This window comes from Neoarius graeffei, chromosome 7 (genome assembly GCF_027579695.1).
Source record: "Neoarius graeffei isolate fNeoGra1 chromosome 7, fNeoGra1.pri, whole genome shotgun sequence".
NCBI lineage: Eukaryota > Metazoa > Chordata > Actinopteri > Siluriformes > Ariidae > Neoarius > Neoarius graeffei.
In genome coordinates this window covers 6,404,536-6,426,408 of record NC_083575.1, presented here as the reverse complement: position 1 = coordinate 6,426,408, position 21,873 = coordinate 6,404,536, and the positions used below count along the sequence as shown (strand labels likewise).

Genomic DNA, 21,873 nt, shown 5'->3' with positions numbered 1-21,873 from the left:
AAAGTCCAAGGAGCTCAGTGCAGATCTGAGAAAGAGGATCGCAGATATACACAACTTCGGGATGTCTCCTGAAGCCATTTCTAACCAGCTGCAAATTCCAAGATCAGCTCAAACAGTTGTATGCAAGTTATTGTGAGGTGTAGTCACTTTGCCAAGCCACTTTGCTTCAAGAAAACCCAAACTGTCACCCTCAGCTGAAAGGAAACTGGTTCGGATGGTCAGGAACAACCTGGGAACCACCATGGCACAGCCCTGCCATGAACTGGAAGCAGATGGATCACTGTCTACAGTTCAGATCACCATGGACTAAGAGGCTGCTGGCCAAGAAATAACCCCCTGCTCCAAAACTGACCCCTTCAAGCTTAAAGTTTGAAGCTGACCACACGGACAAAGAAAAAGCCTTCTGGAGGAAAGCTGTATGGTCAGATGAGACAAAGATTGAGTTGTTTGGCCACAATGACCACCATGTACAGAGGGACACTGTACCAGCTGGTGGTGGTGGTAGGATCATCGTGCTCTGGGGCTGTTTTGCTGCCAGTGGAACTGGTTCATTGCGCAAAGTGGATGAAATAATGAAGGACTACCTCAGAATTCATCAGCATAAACCATCAGAAACTTGAACACGACTTGGGAGTTACAACAGGACAGTGAACCCAAACACGCATCAGAGCTGGTTGTGGAGGATAAAGCAGGCGAACATTAAGCTTAAAACAAGTCCTGACTTCAACCCTATTGAAAATATATGGACCGTGCTTATCAGTTGAGTTCATGCCAAGAAAAAAAAACCACAAACAAATTTACTTGAACTCTACCAATTCTACCATGAAGAGTCATAAAATATTCAACCAGAATTCTGCCAGAAGCTTGTTCATGGTAAACAAAAATGTTTGGTCAAAGTGAATCTTGCGAAGAGACATTTTACCCAAATATTAGGTGTGCTGTATGTATATTTTTGACCCTGCATGTATAATTTTGACCGTGTGTTGATTTCAGAAAACCCCCAAAAAATTAAAACTTATGCACGAGAGTCTAGTGTTTTGTTTTGTTTTTTTTTAATTAAAGATACATGCTGTACATTCTGCCACAGAAAAGGAACAGTTCAGAGAAATTACTGAAAGCCCAAATATTGCCATGACATTCATATCCAAGATGAAATTCATGTCACTGTATGTAAACTTCTGACCACAACTCTAACTGACATCACATAAGTGTATTGTGCCAGATCATTACGCATTGAAGTGAGCTTTTCAAACATATTGTATATGTGCATGTTGTGATGCATTATAATGCATTAAAACTCGAGTGCACTTCAACATTAGTGTGTATAGCATTTTTGTGGAGCAATATTTTAAAGTCACGTGCAATGTTTTTGTACAGTTGTGTGTAATTAATTAACTAACGACTTATGAACAATTATCCAGGCTTACGTTAGGCAGTAAAGCATAATGTGTGCTATATAACACAATTCATCGGAAGTGTTGTCAGTCTTTTCTACTAGTTTATAATAGCAGCTTTATCAGTCTCACTGTAAGTGGGTATAATTCACTAATTTTACTTTTTGCGATTCAGGATCTTGAGGTGGAAAGGATGAAGAATAAAGCTCTTACATTGTCACTGGAAACACAACCCAGTCATTTGGTCTCAGAGGTAAAACAGAACTAGTGGAATTTCAAAATGTATGATGTACACTACCGTTCAAAAGTTTGGGGTCACTTTGAAATGTCCTTATTTTTGAAAGAAAAGCACTGTTCTTTTCAATGAAGATCACTTTAAACTAATCAGAAATCCACTCTATGCATTGCTAATGTGCTAAATGACTATTCTAGCTGCAAATGTCTGGTTTTTGGTGCAACATAGGTGTATAGAGGCCCATTTCCAGCAACTATCACTCCAGTGTTCTAATGGTACAATGTGTTTGCTCATTGCCTCAGAAGGCTAATGGATGATTAGAAAACCCTTGTACAATCATGTTAGCACAGCTGAAAACAGTTGAGCTCTTTAGAGAAGCTATAAAACTGACCTTCCTTTGAGCAGATTGAGTTTCTGGAGCATCACGTTTGTGGGGTCAATTAAATGCTCAAAATGGCCAGAAAAATGTCTCGACTATATTTTCTATTCGTTTTACAACTTATGGTGGTAAATAAAAGTGTGACTTTTCATGGAAAACACAAAATTGTCTGGGTGACCCCAAACCTTTGAACGGTAGTGTATCCTCCTTCTTTCATGAAAAGTTGTAATTTCACCAAAAAAAAAAATACAATTGGATCTTCATGCGTTTTTTTATTTCTAGTCATTAACTTGTCTACCTTTTGGCTTCTCTGGCTTCTTCATCTTTAATTGCCAGGATCAGGGTCATTATTTAGACTTTTTAGTCTGTGCTTTAAGCTTTCTCTTTGTCATGGCATCACGGCAGGTTTCCTGTGAACGGCCCAGCACGCTGGATGCTACCACAAAGGTTGAGCTTGATTGGTCAAAGCCTCAAGATATTTCCTTTGATCAAGTGGACAGTGCTCAAAGTTCAGCAGTTGAACCTCTTGTAATTGTGGACAGAGATGTTACCATGTCAACTGTCGAAGAATCTCCAGAAAAAACGGAAGAGCTACTGGAAACATTAGTGAAAAATGATGTTCTTGCTGATAATCAGTCAAGTGACAAGTTAACTATGCCATCTGAACAGAAATCAACTAGAACCTCTGAACTAGACAAACCAACTGATGTTGCTGGATCTGAAAATCTAAGAACAGAGTTTCACCCTCTCCATGCTGATCTCCAAGTTTTAGAATCTGTCACAGAGAGATTAAAACCATCTGAAGAGTTAGACAAAAGAGCACTTCCACTGAACACCCCTGTCTCCATCATCATGAACAGAGATCTCAGTGAGGAGATTTCAGAAGAGATGGACTTTCCCGCAGCAGACTCTTCACTGACAGAACTACATTTTGATGGTTTGTCGACCACAGCTTTGGCTGTGCAGTCTGATGTAATACCAGAAGTTAATGAATCTGCCATTGGTCCAGCAAAAGGTGAAGAAAAAATTGAGATGGAGGCAAGGGAAAAGATCCAACCTGCCTTGGGTGAAGAGCTCCATGATGCTGAGACATCTGTGGAAGGAAAACCCAAGGAATCGATTGGAAGTGACAAAAGTACAATACATGTTCACAGTCTCGACCGAGACTCTGATACAGTCGAAGAACCACATAGGAAGTGGTCATTTACTCCTGATTCCTGTGTACTTATGAGTGAGGATGGTAAAATCCCAAAGAAGAAAATAGCTGCATTAATTCTTGATGCAGACACAGTACATATTCATACTACTGAGGCCCCTGGCTCAACTGACCATAATGCAGGGAGAATTGATTCAACTTCAAATCCTGGCTATGACAGAACTTTGTCTCAACAAGTGGAAAGGTTGGATACATCAAATGAAACGAGAAAAGAATTTGACAGTCCTGCCTCTCTGGATCAACAAGAACTGGAAAATGCCAGTCAACCCCCTGAGGAAAATACTGCTCAAACGCTTTACAATGAGCCACATACCACACAACCTGAGAGAGAAGGAACCTGGACAACAAACAATGGTCCACAGGAGATCCAGAGAGTGATGGAACCACTCGAACACTGGACTATGAATAATGGCCCTCGAGAGATCCAACGCAGATGCATCATTCTGGAAAGACGGGATGGACTAGAGATGCGTCAAGAACCAGCTGCTGAGACAAACATGCCAGCACTGGATGCTGTCACAAGTAAACCTGGCAGAGTAGTAACAGATCTTTCCGAACCTGAAGTTACAGAAAACGTTGCATACGAAGTGGGTAAAGAGCGAGTTGAAACTGAAGACAGCGAGAGAGTCGCATCATATGCTAAGAAACAGTCTGAGACATTAGAGATCATGGGGACATTACCAAGTTCACCACTTAGAAGGAAACTAGACAAGGAAACTTCCTTGATTAGTGAAGACAAGCTAGAGGAAGTAGAAGATACGGTAATTGAGGAAGTTGAGAACAAAAAAAGGACAATCGTAAAAGGTGAGACTAAACCAACCCCACCAACCAGACAATCTCAGGAAAGTGAAAAGTTATCAGTCAGTTCAGAAGTCCAATCTGAAGAAGCAAATCTTCCTGCAGTAACCAATCAACAACACAAACATGATAAAACCCAGTTACCACCTGCAGAAGTTTTTCCAACTCCACTAAAAAGATATAAGGACAAGTTAGGAGAAGAAAGGCTGTCACCAGATCTTGATGCTCAGCCAACCCCACCAGAAAAAAGACAAAAAGAGAAGTCGGAGCATCAAGAACGTGAACTGGAGAAGATGAGTAAAACAATAACTGTTGAGGAGCCTCTTGTAAAACCATCTCCGCCAGTGAGACCAAAAGTCCGTCAGGTTGAAAGTGACAGCACCTCAATGCTTTCAAAAATGGAAATACTGGAAGAGACACTGGTGAAACCCACACTTCCAGCAAGAACTAGAGATGGCAGAAATGTGACTAACCTAGTGTCCAACAGCAGTGATTTGGACAAAACAAGGACAAAAGAGAGCGCTGTTCTGGAGTCTCTTGAAAAACCAACTCCGCCAGTGAGACGAAAAGCAAGCGCAGATGAAAGTTCCTTTATCACCCCACTGGTCTCCAAACCCCAAGGAATGCCAGAGGATATACTGGTGAAACCCACACCTCGAACAAGGAAGAAAGATAGCAGAAGTGTAAGAGACACCACAGTTAAAGAAATAGACAGTCAAATTTCTAAGAGTGGTGAACTGGAAAAGACCGTGACACAAGGAAGAGCTGTTGAGGAACCTTTTGTAAAACCAACCCCACCAGTGAGAAGAAAAGGAAGTCAAGTAAGTCAAATCCAAGAAATCGAGGAGACATTGGTGAAACCCACACCTCCAACAAGAAGGAGAGATAGTAGAAATTTCAGTGACCGGGCTGATGATGAAATAGCCAGTAAAATTTCAAGTAGCACTGATTTGGAGAAGACATTGACAGAAGAGAATGTGCTTGAGGAGCTACTGATTAAACCAACTCCACCAGTGAGACGAAAAGTGTCAAGTCAAATTGAAAGCGTCACTGTTTCAGCGCTTTCCAAAATCCAAGAAGTCGGGGAGAATGTTGTGAAATCCATACTTCCAGCAAGAAGTAAAGATGACAATGTGAGTGACAAAGGAGCCATCAAAATTTCCAGCAGTACTGATTTGGAGAAGACCGTGACCCAAGAAAAAGCTCTTGTGGAGCCTCTTCTAAAACCAACTCCACCAATGAGACAAAAAGTAAGTCAAGTTGAAAGTAATATTATTTTAGTTGAATCAGAAGCCCAGGAAAGCGAGGCTACAATGTTGAAACCCACGCCACCAGTAAGAAGGAGAAATAGCAGCACTATGACTAACACAGGGGCCAGTAGAATTTCCACCAGCTGCGATTTGGAGAATTCAACTTTGGTGACACCAGAAAGAGTTGTTGAAGAGACGCTTGTAAAACCAACTCCTCCAGTGAGACGAAAAATAAGTCGAGCTGAAAGTGACCTTTCCATTGTTGATGAATCCAAAAAAATGGAGGAGACTTTAATGAAACCCACACCTCCAACGAGGAGGAGAGATGGCAGAAATGAGAGTGACATGGTAGCCATCAAGATTTCCAGCAGCACTGATTTGGAGAACTCGGTGACGGAAAAAAAATCTGTTGAGGAGCCCCTTATGAAACCATCTCCTCCAGTGAGACAAAAAACAAGCCCACCTGAAAGTGACCGTTCCTTACTTTCTAAAACCCAAAAAATGGAGGAGATTTTGTTGAAACCAACACCTTCGTCAAGAAAGGGAGATGGTGGAAATGTGGATGAAACTGTACCTCAGCAAATGGAGAACACAATTTCCAGTAGTGCTGATTTGGAAGAGATAGTGACAAAAGAGAGTGCTGATGAAGAGGATCTTTTAAAACCCACTCTGACAGTTGGACAAGAAGCAAGGCAAGCTGAAAGTGACATTTCTCCAGTGGTTTGCAAACCTCAGGAGCCAGAGGAGACCCTGGTGAAACCCACACCTCCAACAAGGAGCGGTAGTGAAATTAAGACTAAGACAGTTACTGAAGTTTCTCAATCTGAGGGACAGGAGAGTCTGACTGAACCAACTGTGAGGGAAAACGACAATGAAGTAGAGCATGAAAGTATCAAAGTGTCATCTGTTAGCACAGAACCTGAAGAAGCTCTGCCGAAACCAACCACGCCAGTTGACCACAAGGATACAACTGATCTTGATACGATTCCAATAAAAGTAGAAGAGCCATCGATCCAATCAACCCCACCAACCAAGAAGATAGAAGAAAGTGTTGAAATCCAATCAATGATCAAACTAAAGGATGAGCAGCCTGAGAAAGAGCTCTGCTCTGATCTGGGCATGGAATCTACAGAACGCTCGACTGAGATTGAAAGCGTTGGTTTGGTTGAGGTAACAGGAAATTGCATGTATGTGAAAGATGTGCCTGGCATTGGAGTCTGTTCTTTGTTGCATGATGCACATTTGCATGTTTCCTGCATGTCCTTTACCAAAGATACAAAAAGGATTATTTGTGATGAGTGGCAGTGAAGTCGCATGAATGATTTGTATTCCATGTGGACAAACATGCTCTAGAAGTCATTCACCATTTAATTGCAGAAAAAAAATAGAAATTGAATGTTTGGGCAGAAAATGTTTTGGGTATAGGCAACAACATACGGCCTTTGTTAGTCTTACTTGCATCTTTCATTTAAATAAAGGAAGTCAATTAACTTTTTTTTTAAGTGATTACCATGCTCATATAATTGCATGTGGTTTTTATTTTTTAATTTTTTTTCTTCCCCCCCAACCCCCCAAATCAAATTTGATTCCTGTCTATAACGCATGCAATGTTTTTGGTCTGAAATATGTTCAAGTAGTACAGTGGGGCAAAAAAGTTTTTAGTCAGTCACCAATTGTGCAAGTTCTCCCACTTAAAAAGATGAGAGAGGCCTGTAATTTTCATCATAGGTATACCTCAACTATGAGAGACAGAATGAGAAAAAAAAATCCAGAAAATCACATTGTCTGATTTTTAAAGAATTTATTTGCAAATTATGGTGGAAAATAAGTATTTGGTCAATAACAAAAGTTCATCTCAATACTTTGTTATATACCCTTTGTTGGCAATGACAGAGGTCAAACATTTTCTGTTAGTCTTCACAAGGTTTTCACACACTGTTGCTGGTATTTTGGCCCATTCCTCCATGCAGATCTCCTCTAGAGCAGTGATGTTTTGGGGCTGTCGCTGGGCAACACGGACTTTCAACTCCCTCCAAAGATTTTCTATGGGGTTGAGATCTGGAGACTGGCTAGGCCACTCCAGGACCTTGAAATGCTTCTTATGAAGTCACTCCTTCGTTGCCTGGGCAGTGTGTTTGGGATCATTGTCATGCTGAAAGACCCAGCCACGTTTCATCTTCAATGCCCTTGCTGATGGAAGGTGGTTTTCACTCAAAATCTCACGGTACATGGCCCCATTCATTCTTTCCTTTACACGGATCAGTCGTCCTGGTCCCTTTGCAGAAAAACAGCCCCAAAGCATGATGTTTCCACCCCCATGCTTCACAGTAGGTATGGTGTTCTTTGGATGCAACTCAGCATTCTTTCTCCTCCAAACACGACAAGTTGAGTTTTTACCAAAAAGTTCTATTTTGGTTTCATCTGACCATATGACATTCTCCCAATCCTCTTCTGGATCATCCAAATGCTCTCTAGCAAACTTCAGACGGGCCTGGACATGTATGTACTGGCTTAAGCAGGGGGACACGTCTGGCACTGCAGGATTTGAGTCCCTGGCGGTGTAGTATGTTACTGATGGTAGCCTTTGTTACTTTGGTCCCAGCTCTCTGCAGGTCATTCACTAGGTCCCCCCGTGTGGTTCTGGGATTTTTGCTCACCGTTCTTGTGATCATTTTGACCCCACGGGGTGAGATCTTGCGTGGAGCCCCAGATCGAGGGAGATTATCAGTGGTCTTGTATGTCTTCCATTTTCTAATAATTGTTCCCACAGTTGATTTCTTCACACCAAGCTGCTTACCTATTGCAGATTCAGTCTTCCCAGCCTGGTGCAGGTCTACAATTTTGTTTCTGGTGTCCTTTGACAGCTCTTTGGTCTTGGCCATAGTGGAGTTTGGAGTGTGACTGTTTGAGGTTGTGGACAGGTGTCTTTTATACTGATAATGAGTTCAAACAGGTGCCATTAATAAAGGTAAGGAGTGGAGGACAGAGGAGCCTCTTAAAGAAGTTGTTACAGGTCTGTGAGAGCCAGAAATCTTGCTTGTTTGTAGGTGACCAAATACTTATTTTACCGAGGAATTTACCAATTAATTCATTAAAAATCCTACAATGTGATTTCCTGGATTCTTTCCCCCCATTCTGTCTCTCATAGCTGAAGTGTAGCTATGATGAAAATTACAGGCCTCTCTCATCTTTTTAAGTGGGAGAACTTGCACAATTGGTGGCTGACTAAATACTTTTTTGCCCCACTGTACTTGTATGACAGTTTTTACAGAATCCCAATGACCAAAGCCTCACCACCATCTTGAAGGGCACCAGAGTCTTGTGTGTATATATTATTATATTAATGTCCTGGAATTACATTAACCCTTCTTCTGGCAGCACAGTGGTGTAGTGGTTAGCACTGTTGCCTCACAGCAGGAAGGTTCTGGGTTCGAGCCCAGTGGCCGACGGGGCCTTTCTGTGTGGAGTTTGCATGTTCTCCCCGTGTCTGTGTGGGTTTCCTCCGGGTGCTCCGGTTTCCCCCACAGTCCAAAGACATGCAGTTAGGTTAACATGGGGGGGCCTTGGGTTGAAGTGCCCTTGAGCAAGACGCCTAACCCCCAACTGCTCCCCGGGTGCTGTTGCACAGCTGCCCACTACTCTGGGTATGTGTGTGTGCTCATTGCTCACTTGTGTGTTCACTGCTTCAGCTGGGTTAAATGCAGAGGATGAATTTCACTGTGCTTGAGTGTGCATGTGACAGACAAAAGGCTGCTGCTGTTTCTATTTAATATGGTTTGATGGTCAGAGCAAGTGACCAAGCTCATGAAAAGATGATCATTCAAGATGTTTGAGCAAATCAGGGAAATGTTGAGAGAGTAGGCCTTCAGAAACCTTCTGGCAAAGCAGCCTTTCTTTCTATGAATTCTTGATTCCTTTAAAATAAATCTATTTTCGAACTTTGGTATAGATAGTTTTCACTGACGTCACGGCATTCCTGGGAACGCCCTCCAGCCGCCATATTGTGGGGCAAACAAAGGACCATCACCATTACCGGCTATGTTATCTCGGACGAATTTATAAAGTTATATAGTCAGTTTTCTAAAATAAAGATCAATGTCGGCAAAATCAAGCAAACGGAAGTATATGGATACATTAGACGACATCTCACGACAACGGTATGCAGCCAAACTGTCCTTGATTGGGGGAATTGACCCCTACGAAGTGGACAAAGATGCATTTTGAAGTGACTATGCAGGGCTGCCATTGTGAACTATTTCGTGAATAGTAAAAGTGCCTACACACTTGACGACCTCAAAGCATACAAGTCACTGGAGTCATACAATTATTTTGTCTGTGGCTGGGTCCGTGAAGTCCACCATATAAAAACAAGTGACAGTCGTGTCCTAATTACAGCCAAGGTATGTAAACATTGGAATTTTAGAGCTCTCAACACTGCATATAAATGTGTGTGTATAATATCGAGTTGATTTAAGACTATTATGAATACTGTGCAATATTACTTTGCATCGGAAAGCTGCGCACGTTTGCGCGAAGCTGTGCAAATGTGTGCAGCTTTCCGATTCACTGTTTTTTTTTCTCATCCTTATACTTCCTATGTTTCATGGACTGTAACGGATTTGCTTATTTAGTAATTTTAATACAGAATTTACTTTGAAATTATAATCAGACACTCCAACGCCCCCCCTAAAAAAAAAAAAATCGGATCTGCGCGATTCAGCCGTGAAAAAGGCAGCATCCGCCAAAAGGCGCGCTGTTTGCATCCCTGCATACAGAATAGACCTAAAATGTTTTTCAAAAATGACCCGTGCGTGAGTGAAGTGACAAGTGTCAAATAGAAACATGACAAACGAGCGATATTAAGTGTACATTACAATGTAAACGTACACTCAGCGGTTCCAGTTAGGCATTCTCAAGAGATTGTTTACACGATGTTTTGGTTTCCAAAAACAAACTTAAACACAATTGATTGTTTATTTAAACAACTTACCACTTATAAAATGATCGGAGCAGACTTTGCTGTGTTTGGAAGGCTGATAATCCTTGCGGTTGATTCTTGCAAGCCATAGATTTCTCCTTTGTATGCTGAGTTTCTTTGTTTGCTCGCCTTCGTGCTCCCGTACAGTGGGAATTCCATAAAAGCTCCGCTTGACTTCATCATCTGACCTATTACGACAGCCGTGAATACAACAGGTGTGCACCATTGCTAGCTTTAAATAGCCTGCTTGGGTTCTTTTGAAGACTTTGTACTCGCGCGTTGCAATGTGTGCTCAGTGACCCGTACGGTAAGTTTGACCCGCAAGATGGCCGCCACTAGGGAATCCCCGACTCTGTGACGTCATGTGAAAACTATCTATAGACAGACTAGAATACCACAATATACAACATTTGAATGTCTTGGATGATTTTTGTTTATTGACTGACTAAGCCTAGATATTGTTGGTGTTGCACAAGTTCATTAATTACGATGTATTTTTCCCCATTTCTCATTGAATCATGATGATGTGTCTTTAAATTGTAGGCACAAGTACATGATGCAGGTAAATCAGAACTCCCCAGTCAGGATGCATCAGTAGCCAGAAGTACTGATGTGTCTGAGGTGTTGGAGGAAGAAGAAGAACCACTTGGTGCTACAATGAATAGTATTTTCACTGAGATTGAAAAGATGTCTAAGACCAGACCAAACAGCCTGTTAATTGAGGTATTACTCAGAGCTGCTATATTTTTTGTAATTGGTGGATTGACCAAACCACCCAACTCATATTAGATGTATGCAGTTTTTAAGATTTAGCCACTTAACCCTGCTGCCCCTCTCTGTTTTTTGTGATTACAGAGCAGGCCTTACGAAGATCCTCTGGACATTCTCAACACCTCTGATGCTGACCTTGAGGCCCAGTTGGACAGATTGGTGCTCTGCATACTGAGTTGCCGTAACAGCCTTGCAGTGCTCAACCCGACAGATATGGCCAAGCAAGTAGAAGAGGCTGAGGTGAGTTCGCAGCACAGCTGATCTTTTGATGAAAAGCTGTAAATGAAAGAAAAAAATATTTTTATTCACATTCTTGGACCATGGTCCATTTTATCAATCAGTTTTGCAGACAGAGCGCTCAGAAGCAAGTTTCCTTTATCTCAAAGCAAGATAACATGAATGGTGATGTTGGCGTTCTTGCCACTGGCTCAGCCAACGACCCTGAGGCGATGCAGAGACTGAGTTGCCAGTGGACCGAGGCATTGTGGGATGCATCTGGCACTGTACACACCAAGGAGGCGCAGTTGCAGCTTGTGATCGACTATGACCGACAAATGCAGAAAGCCAAAGCTACTCTTGAGAAACTGGCAGGTGAACTGGAGTCTTTGAAAATGTAAGTATTCAAGAAGAGTTGTAGTTCATTGATACTATTCCCACCCACGAGCTCGTGCTATCCAATCACACGACAGCTAACAATCAAGACGGATGACGCTACCGTACATTTTCTTTTGACACATTCTCCTTTGGAATTTACTGAGTTTAAAATTTTTCATTTTTAATTTTTTTTACATTTTGAGTAGTTAATTTTTGTTTGGAAAGCATTTCCGTGGCTGCACTTCAGACAAATGCAATACAAGCTCTGTGGTAGGGATGGCGAAAACTAAAAAAAAATATTGACCGACCACCGAGCCTCATTAGCTGGTTAAAGTCGGTTAACCTATGAGTTTAAACAGGGATGCAAACAGCGCGCCTTTTTCACGGCTCGTGCAGATCCGATTTTTTTTGGGGGGGGGCGTTGGAGTGTCTGAATAATTTCATCAGAGTAAATTCTGTATTAAAATTACTACATAAGCAAATGCCGTTACAGTCCATGAAAAAGCCGTGAAAAAGTCGGCATCTGCGCCTTTAGTTTGTCTGGAGAGATATGATTTGCAATAACATGCATTGTTGGCTACAGACCGAAACATACTTTCAGAATGCACTGGCCAAGGCAGGACTAAACTTCATGTGCCTTCTAATAATAATAAAAAAAAAAAAACAGAATAGTAATTTGTAAGCTAAAAACCCTGTGTCTACACTTTTTTCTTTCGCCGAGTGGCAGCCAATGTTGCCAGATATTGCTGACGTTTTCCAGCCCAAAATATGTTCAAAATCCACTTAAAACCGCCCAATCTGGCAACACTGGTGGCAGCTGTGTTCAACTGGGGCGGGACATGACTGAATGGGTGCTTCTGATTTGTCAGCTGTCTTTAACTGGGGCGGGAGGGCGGGACATGACTGAATGGGTGTTTATGATTTGTCAGCTGTCTTTAACTGGGGCGGGAGGGCGGGACATGACTGAATGGGTGTTTCTGATTTGTCAGCTGTCGTCCTTACACCGCATGGCATGCCCCAAGCATTTACAAACACAGAATTCCAGGTTCTCCACTCCAAAATCGTCAGCTTCAAAACAATTGATTTTTTTTTTTTTTTCACCGACAACCAAAAAAAAAATTAACCGGTTAACGTTGATTCGGTCAACCACCGGTCAAACGATCATCGGTTAACATCCCTACTCTGTAGTGGCGTTAGTATTCATTGGCAATTTTTTTTTTAAATGTCTTTGTGTCCAACTCTCCTGCGGTTCTAGTTATCTGACTTTCAGCCAAATTGATTATAACTGTTTTACTATGATGTGTAACTAGAGAAAAACATGATCAAAGGGTGACATTCACGATGAGAGGAAATCACACTTGGCTAGTGAAGTTTCCGACATCTTTCAGCACACTGAATATTTTTGCCACTGTGTTTGTTAAACTGGCTTCTGACGTGACCTTTGCTAGAAGATAGCCTTTTCACTTTTGGCGAAATATATTTATGGTTCACCTGTCAACATGGGCAGATAAGCCCTAGTACCCATATACTTGGTATATGGGTCTGTCTCAGAAACTGGGTACTGTGGGGGTACCCCACTAAATATACTCGGTCAATAAACTATACGGTTTTGAATGGTGATGGTTTTAATTTGAAATAAAATGATGAAAGAAATAATACAGATAAAACTAAACCTTTGATGCGAATACTGTATTCAGAATTTGGCAAAAATTCTGCAAATTTGTGGAAAAATGGCGGCTTGATCTGGGACATGATAAATGGTTGACTACATCGCGTTACCTTAAAAAGGCTGTAGTCCACTGAAAAGTCTACAGTTATCACTAATTGTATTTTAAGTTGTAACTTTATACACCTAAGTATTGGTGCGCTCACAGAATAATCATAACCGTAATAAAACATCATGCAAAATATTTCATCACCGTTGTAACTCCATTTTCCGCAAACCCAAAACCAATACGATCGTGTGGGGTTTTTTTTGTTAAGATATTTTTTTGGGGTTTTTTCACCTTTATTGGATAGGACAGTGTCGAGACAGGAAATGAGCGGGAGAGAGAGACAGGGAGGGATCGGGAAATGACCTCGGGTCGGAATCGAACCTGGGTCCCCGGATTTATGGTATGGTGCCTTATCCACCTGAGCCACGACACCCCCACAATCGTGTGTTTTGATCTAAACGGAAATCCTCAGGGTCAAGGTCACGACCTCACCAAAAGTAGTAACGTAAAATCACTACCCCGTATAAAAATGTAGTTGTAAATCTGCGATTTTGTTTTTTAAAATGAAAGCTGAAAGTTAGGTATAGAATATGTTTCTTACAGAATATGTTACGATGGTCGTGGTCTATTTTTTACCGTAGCGTGTTATTTGTGTGCGGGGAAGGACACGCATTAACAATTTGCATGTGTAGAATGGAATTTTCCACTCCAGCAGTTAGAAGTTGATCGTGCTTCCATTTGCGGTCTTTCTGTTACGCGGGTGATCTGTTCGGACGTTATCACTGAAAAGGTGAGTTTTGACAGATTTATTTTGTTTTAGTCTTGCAGAATAAGGCAATAGAATGTTTCTTTTTCATCTTCCTTTCATATTTCGTAGTGTTTGCGTATTTTTGGCCAATATTTTGCAACCATGGTCAATTTAGATCGAACTTTTGATAGAATCTACAGCCAGTCATTTTGCCCCGCCCCCGCCTCGCGCTCCGTCCGGTGCGGTAGTGATGTCCCGTTGCTCGCGCGCCGCAGCAGAGACCCGCGCGACCTTCAGCCGGTACAGTCGCTGTTCTTTTACCAGCGCCGTTATTCTCATCTTTCCGGTGTGTTCTTGATTTTTCCATTGTGTCCTATTTCGCCGTATCAAATACCCAAAATGTATCATATTATTCATATTTAAGTGAATAATCAATTCAGTCATCATAACTTGGCATTTTTAACCCAAGCAATCAAAAAGAGGAAATTTATTCAATATTTTCACTCATCTGTGAAGGCGGGGCTTTAATTCTTCATGATGGAGTTATTTTATATGGAAATCAATTTTACAAAAGCATTTGAATTGTAATAAAAAAAATTTCCACAGTGGAGGCCAGATAAAGCAAGATACTATCTTTATTCTTATTAAACATGACAAAAGAAACATTGAGTGTTAGGTAAATGCAAAAAAAAAAAGTAAAATTAGAAGATTAATTTTTTGACCATAATGTCTCAAATATGAGACCAGTTTGAGACGGACCCATATACGGACATGTACTCTCGTGGTACATTATTTAATTTTGTCCCAAACATGACTGAACTTCAGAATTGTTTTCTCTTTAATGTCTGTATATTTGAAGGTGTCCAGTCGAAAGCAGTTTTGTTGAGGAGCAGAGACTGCGCTCCTTCCTGAGGACTATGGAACAGGAGAGGACAGTCATTGGAGAGCTCATCCAGACACATTCCCAGCTATCGCCCCACCTCAGCCAGCCTGAGAGAGCAGCAGCACAGTTGCAGCAGAGCATCCTGCAGTGCCAGTGGAAGGCACTGGAGAGCTCTGCTGAGAAAACCTTGCATAATGTCGGCGCTTACACCAGAGAGTGCTTCGACCTTTTGGAGGATATCAGTACTTTAAAAGATCATATGGAGAACTTGCATAAGATCTTGGCATCACCTTGGATTTCATCTGCTGAGAGGAGAGCACAAGAAATGATTGAGCTCAGCGCTGAGCTCACAGCTGCCAAACACAGATATTTTGATCTCTATCCAAGATTTGAAGCTCTCTCGCAAGGATGTAATTTCAAGATTGAGGTTTGTAACGTACAGCAAGGCTTATGGAGTGTCAAAGATCACATGGATCTGATGGGTGAGGAGTTGGCTTTTTCAATCCCAACCAGCAGCAGCCCAACCATGGTCAAAATCATCAAAGTGGTAACAGAAGCCCTCGCTTGGGCCAAGAAGACGGAGTACGAAATTGAGTATAGGCAAAGGAAGATTTCTCTGCTTCCTGAAGAAGTCCATCGTCAAATCAAGGACTTTAAGAAGCTGCATTCGGAGATGACCTCGAAGAAGATACAGTTAACCACTCTGACTGAGGAGGTAACAGAGTTGATCCCAGATCTTGACAAACCTGATGTTTCTGTGGTCACTTCCTTTTTGGAACTGTTGGCAAGTTTGTCAAAATCAATAGCAGAAAAATTAGCCACTGCTATGGAAGAAATACAGCTAAGCCTTCAGACTCGGGAGAAGATTTCAGAGCAGATCGCCGATGTGGATTCCTGGATTCTGCGCCATCTCCATAAGGAATCTCTGAGTCGAGAGGATTTCCAAAGCTTGAGCGCAGCAGAACTTGATCGAAGGTTACGACAGAGTCAGGATACACTCCGTGAGGCAGAAAAACACTCTGGGATTACAGAGGCTTTGCTCATGAAGAGTAAAGACATTACCTCTGAGCTTAGCATCTCTGAGAACGCATTGCTGTATGAGAAACTCACCAAGCTTCAGGAAGACGTAAAAGACGTAATCAGTTATGAGAAATCCTCCATCCTGGAGATAACAGATATTTTACAGAACCAAGAGACATCAGAACAGAAAATGGCTTCTTTGGAGCAGAAACTGAGACAGATAATGATAGATCTGAAAGGACATACATTTCCCATCACTAAGGACTCTCTGTCTGCCATTGAGCCTTTCAAACGTATGCTTGTTGAGCACCGGTTTCAGGTTGAACAATTAAACACCTCAGCAGAAGGCAAGAGGAGAGAGTTGCTATGTGTGATCTCTGAGCTCCATCAGAAAATGAAAGCTTTTCATAGTAAGTCTCAAATCCATGAAATTTTCCTCAACCTCAAGCAGCGTATTGAGGATCTTCGGGAAAATGTAGAGCTGTGTGTCCCAAAGACCAAAGATGAAAGCCTTGCCAAAGAGGAACGCTATAAGATCTGTCAGTCTCTTCTTACCCAGATTCCGATAATCAAACTTGTGTACAAGGAAGTATCAGATGAACTTATAAACATCTCATCAGACCTTTATCCATCTCAACTAGCTACTGAACAACAGAGGCTCAAACAAAACCTTGACAGTCTTAACACTTGGGAGATGGCTATCCAAAATAACCGTCATATTGTGGAACGGGACATTCTTCAGGAAATAAATTATTTCTCAGAGCAAAGAGTGGTACACGGTTTCCTCAGAGAGGTTCGTCAGGTGCTCGAGAAGGCATATGAGGTGGAGTCTAACCAGGGAGCTGTTGAAGACGAACTCAGAAAGTTTCTGAAACTTAAGAAGAACGTTGAAGCTAGAATGCGGGTTCTGGAGGTTTTGGAAATTAAAAACGGACACCAGCGAGGGTCTCGAAATGCTAAAGACGTCGCAGACTTGGCCAAAAGTGTTTTAGACAACTGTGACCAAAGATTGGTAAGTAAGAACTGTATGGAATCCAAAACTATATGATTTTTGAAATCTAAATTGTAAATTAATTTCACATGTTTCCTAGATGGACCTGTCCAAAGCAAAGGAATTACTGAAAAGCTATTCGAGAAGAGTCAGAAGTGCCAATCAGTTCCTCCAGAGGACTGAATCTGTTCTCCTCCCATCTCTCTGCTCACCAAGGAGCTGTTCGGAAAGGCTGAAGGATGTCCAACAGGCCCTGTTAACTTTAGACAAAGAGTTCCAATCCCATCTCATTGAAATTCAGACTCTTGCTCCCTTCAGCCCTTTATTTTCAGCACAGAAGGTAGAAAAATTACAAGCTGAGATTCTCAGTTGCCTCTTGGTTCGAGTGTCTGCTCTTAAAGCCCAGGCCCAGCTGAGACTAGAAGCTTTACAAAGGTACATAATAATTAGAAGTTTTTTAATTTTTGTTATATTAATAAATATTTGAATATTTTGAATTTAATTTACAACCAATGTAGATACATTACATTATTTACACACTACCATGATATATAAGGCATAATTAACAAAATTTACATCAATAAAAAAAAGAACTGAAGTTCATTATGCATCAGTGATAATGCATGTGTGTGTATGTATATATAATATAAATTTTTTTACATATATCTATGATTTCTAATATTAATCAATGAATCTGTAACTTTAATTAAAATTAAATGTAATTCAAATGTAATGCATCTCTAATGGTGAGACAGTATTCAAAAAGAATTGTACTGTCTCAAATTATATTCAAGACATAAGATTAGTTATAACAATAGAAAAAATAGAAGGAAAGATGCCAAAAATAAGTAATCTTCAATTAACTGAGTAACAATTGTTAATGAAACTGTAAACAGTAAAATAACAATTTCAATAACATTTGACACTTTAAATACAAACTTCCGAAGGTTTTGCTAAACCGAGTAAATATTGCTTCAGGTTTTTTTTTTTTAATTTAATGATGGTTGACTCAGATTTAAGTTCCTTCGGGAGGGAATTCCATAATTTAGCCCCATTAGCGGCAATCGTAAATTTGTAGGTATTAGTTCTGCAAAGCTTAACTCTGTAATCGCTTGAGTATCTAGTAGCATATTGATGAATTTAGGGGTGTTCACACGGCAACTTTTACTCCGGTGTAGCACCGGGGCTGCCCCGGTAGAGCGTTCACACGGTACAAAGTTATACCGGTGTAGCCCCTGAAAGCTGCTTAAACCGGTGCAAATCTAACCCTGCTCGGGAGGTGGTTTAAGAAATTTACTCCGGAGTAAATGCTAGTTTGCGGGGCAGCACCGATATAAACTGGGACGTCTGAACGCTACAGGGGTAGACTCGCTACGCGTGAGGAGAGTTGATTACATACAGGCATTGCATAATTTGCATCCTGGTATTTTGCGCTTCCAAAATGGCGAATATCAACAACAACAGAACTGCGTGTCTTCCAGTGTTGCCAGATTGGACGGTTTTAAGTGCATTTTGGCGGATTTGAGCATATTTTGGGCTGGAAAACGTCAGCAGTATCTGGCAACACTGGCGTCTTCATCCATGTTGTTTTGCCGGCGCTTGGTGATGCCATGACAACCGGGAAAAGGAAGTACATTTTCACGCATGCGCATATTTCATTTCCACATTATTACTATCGTATAGCACGGTCGCAAAAACTGCCGTGTGAACGCAAAGTGGGGCTGCACCGGTGCTGACACGCTTCTCTCTAGTAAGCAGGTTTGTGACGTGTGAACGCTCCACAAAATTTACACCGGTGTAAGATATATCGCAACAAAATACATCGGTGCAGCATCAATGCAAATATGTGGCAGATCACAGAATCCAGGGACACATGTCGGCCGAAACGAATCCGAGATAATCGCAAAAGAAGCATTTTTTTTTCGAAATTTGTGATTTTTTTTTTCCATCATGTGCAAGTTGAGATCTTGAAGAATGCAATCAGTATTTCAGATAATAGATTGTTTTGTTGGAAAAGCATACATTTTTTGTTGCAAATTGTCTCGTTTTTGTCAGGACTGTAGCCTGCTGGGGGGTGTGGGTAAATTACCATATGGGCCATTCACATGATGATTTAAGTCTTTTTTTTTTTTTCCGCGAATCAGCTGTATGATGCGAGTTGAGCGCATGGCTACTTAACCTGCATACAGGCGTGTGATTTCACTATGGAATGAGCTACTAAACAGAGCGCAGAGGAGCAAACACCGCGAAGCAAACAGACACACGGTATTTACATCGGAGATCACCATTTCTAGCAAAAAACCCCGCAACCTCGTTTTCCAGATTGAATGGAATACTTGAATGATCGGATGATACACGGACCGTTCTAGGATTACATTCCATCGGAGGCATTGGTGTGTGCAAGGCGCCGTTTCTCTTTCTGATGGGGTGAGTTTATTAATCTAAGGCTGTGTGGTTATTTTTGCATGTAACGGAGAGTGTTGTGGTTTGGTTAAGCCTAGGTCACAACCGGACGTACGATTTTTTGGCCGTGTGATTTTTGGCGTTTCCCAAATCGCTGCGGTTTTTTTTTGTTCACGGAGAAAGACGGGCGTTGGCCGTAAGTTTGTCTTGCAACCTGAAAAAAAAACGTAAGCGCCCGTAGAGTTTGTTTGACATGACAAAGAACCTCTGCGGCCGGTCTGCGGCTCGAAAATCAGCACGTCACACACGCGCTCTCGTGCGTTTCATGCGTGCTCTCCGTGCGTTTCTTGCGTTTTTTGCGTGTAGACCGGCCGTAGGAGCGCGTACTGTACGGCCGGTTGTGACCGAGGCTTTACATGAAACTAGTGTTGTGTTAGTTGTGTCATCATCGTGCTCGCTTTCTTTCTTACGGTGTGAGTAATTTGTCAACCACAAAACGTTAAAGTATACTTTAGGACTTATTTTTGTACTTCATAATTGTGTTGGGCATACTTTGCATGGAAGGAAAATTGACGTGGTGATCTTTGTTTACATGAAAGTAGCATCGTGCTAGCTCGTAGGGGGTAGAGCTTTCCTTAATGTCATGCAAATGAGCACCATTATGTGCCCGCCCTGCACCCAGAGTAGCTGAGATGGAAAACTTTGAGGGCGATTTTCTCCCTTTTCTGTTTTAAGAAGTATACACTTTCAAAAGGCCACACATTCTTCAAATATTGTCAGATCTCCACATGGAAGGCATCATTGGAAAGCTTAGAAACTGTACTTTCTGAATCTGTCAATAACTCAAAATGCCCCCGGGCCAACATGTGTCCCTGGATTCTGTGATCTGCCACATATGTGCCGTGTGAACACCCCTTTTGAAAATTTTTACAAAAAATACTTTTAAAAGTTTCTGGTATAGTATTAAAATGAACAGAGTACATGACGAGTCCTACTTGTAAAAAGTGAATGTTATTCAAATTTCGCAAATTATATCTATAAAATAAAGGACCAGTATGTACTTCATATGAGGATTTAGTGATAATGCGTACGACGCGCTTTTGCAAAACAGTCAGTCTGTTGGGATTTGTTTTATAAGTAGAGCCCCATACGATATTGCCAAAATACAAATAAGAGTAGACTAATAAATAATAAAGTTCAAACAGTGGTGATTGTGACACATAAAATTTGGATTTTGAAATTATTCCTATAGTTCTAGATATTTTACTGGATACTATGTTGATATTCTCTTTCCAACTTAGATTTTGATCAATTATCACAACTAAAAATTTTATGCTTTGGCTGCTGGATATTAACTTATTATTAATCCTAATCACGATATTCAAATTGTCAAATCTTTTTTTTTTTTTTTGTCTAGCTCTGGATAGAACACTTTGTTTTCTTTGTTAATTGACCATTTATTAGCAGTAAGCCAATGTGACACTTTATTAAGCTCTTGATTAAATATATCAGCTAGATGTTCAATATTCTTGCATGAATAGAAAATATTTGTGTCATCAGCAAATAAAATAAATTTCAATAGTTTAGAATGATTAGATATATCATTAACATGCAGGACAAACAGCAAAGGACTTAGTATACTCCCTTGCGGAATCCCACATTTAATGATTTCTTGTTTAGATGAAACATTTTTAAATTCAACATATTGTTCTGGATCAGTAGTTTATACTGTAATTGTCCTTTGCATTGCAAGGTGTGTTAACAGCCAGAGAAGTACCCGTGTGTATTATGAAGAGTTGTGCCAATGTGTCCGGGACTTCGAAACAACCCTGGTGGAGTGCGCCTCGAAAAAAATCACATCTCAGACAGACTGCCGTGACCAACAAGAGAAACTTAAAGTAAGGAAAGTGTTTATGGCATGCAAAGTGACTTGCAAAAGTATTCATCCCCCTTGGTGTTTGTCCTGTTTTGTTGCATTACAAGCTGGAATTAAAATGGATTTTTGGAGGGTTAGCACCATTTGATTTACACAACATGCCGACCACTTTAAAGGTGCAAATTATCATTATTATAATTTTTTTTTTTTGGTGACACAAATTAAAATGAAAAAACAGACATCTGGCATGTGCATAGGTATTCCCCCCCCCCCCAGTCAATACTTTGTAGAGCCACCTTTTGCTGCAATTACAGTAGTGCTTGAAAGTTTGTGAACCCTTTAGAATTTTCTATATTTCTGCATAAATATGACCGAAAACAACATCAGATTTTCACACAAAAAAGCATCATGTGCTGTCTGTATCACGAGCTGGAGACGCGACCCGAGAGGTCCTGCCCATGCCGTATCATGAACCCGGGGTGGTAATCCTGGTTTGAGCCAGCCTACAATATTTCATCACGCTTCCAAATGCTTATTCGCGGGTGTTATGTTAAACAGACGTCCAGCATGTAGTTATTAATGTGTCATAACAGGTTTTGTATCATGACTGTACTATAACGAT

General features: G+C 41.1%; 1 protein-coding gene across 7 annotated transcripts in view; it reads left to right on the top strand.

Annotated features, from left to right (window-relative positions):
* syne2b (spectrin repeat containing, nuclear envelope 2b) overlaps positions 1-21,873 on the top strand; it is a 318,216-nt gene that overhangs the window by 130,562 nt on the left and 165,781 nt on the right. For 6 of the 7 annotated variants that reach the window (XM_060925231.1, XM_060925228.1, XM_060925230.1 and 3 more), the window contains exons 54-61: positions 1,570-1,647; positions 2,414-6,442; positions 10,794-10,973; positions 11,106-11,261; positions 11,363-11,634; positions 14,938-16,993; positions 17,073-17,407; positions 21,129-21,273. In XM_060925231.1, the coding sequence (XP_060781214.1) occupies positions 1,570-1,647; positions 2,414-6,442; positions 10,794-10,973; positions 11,106-11,261; positions 11,363-11,634; positions 14,938-16,993; positions 17,073-17,407; positions 21,129-21,273 (7,251 nt within the window). The remainder of the gene's footprint in view (positions 1-1,569; positions 1,648-2,413; positions 6,443-10,793; positions 10,974-11,105; positions 11,262-11,362; positions 11,635-14,937; positions 16,994-17,072; positions 17,408-21,128; positions 21,274-21,873) is intronic. The other variant, XM_060925233.1, reaches the window with a different exon arrangement.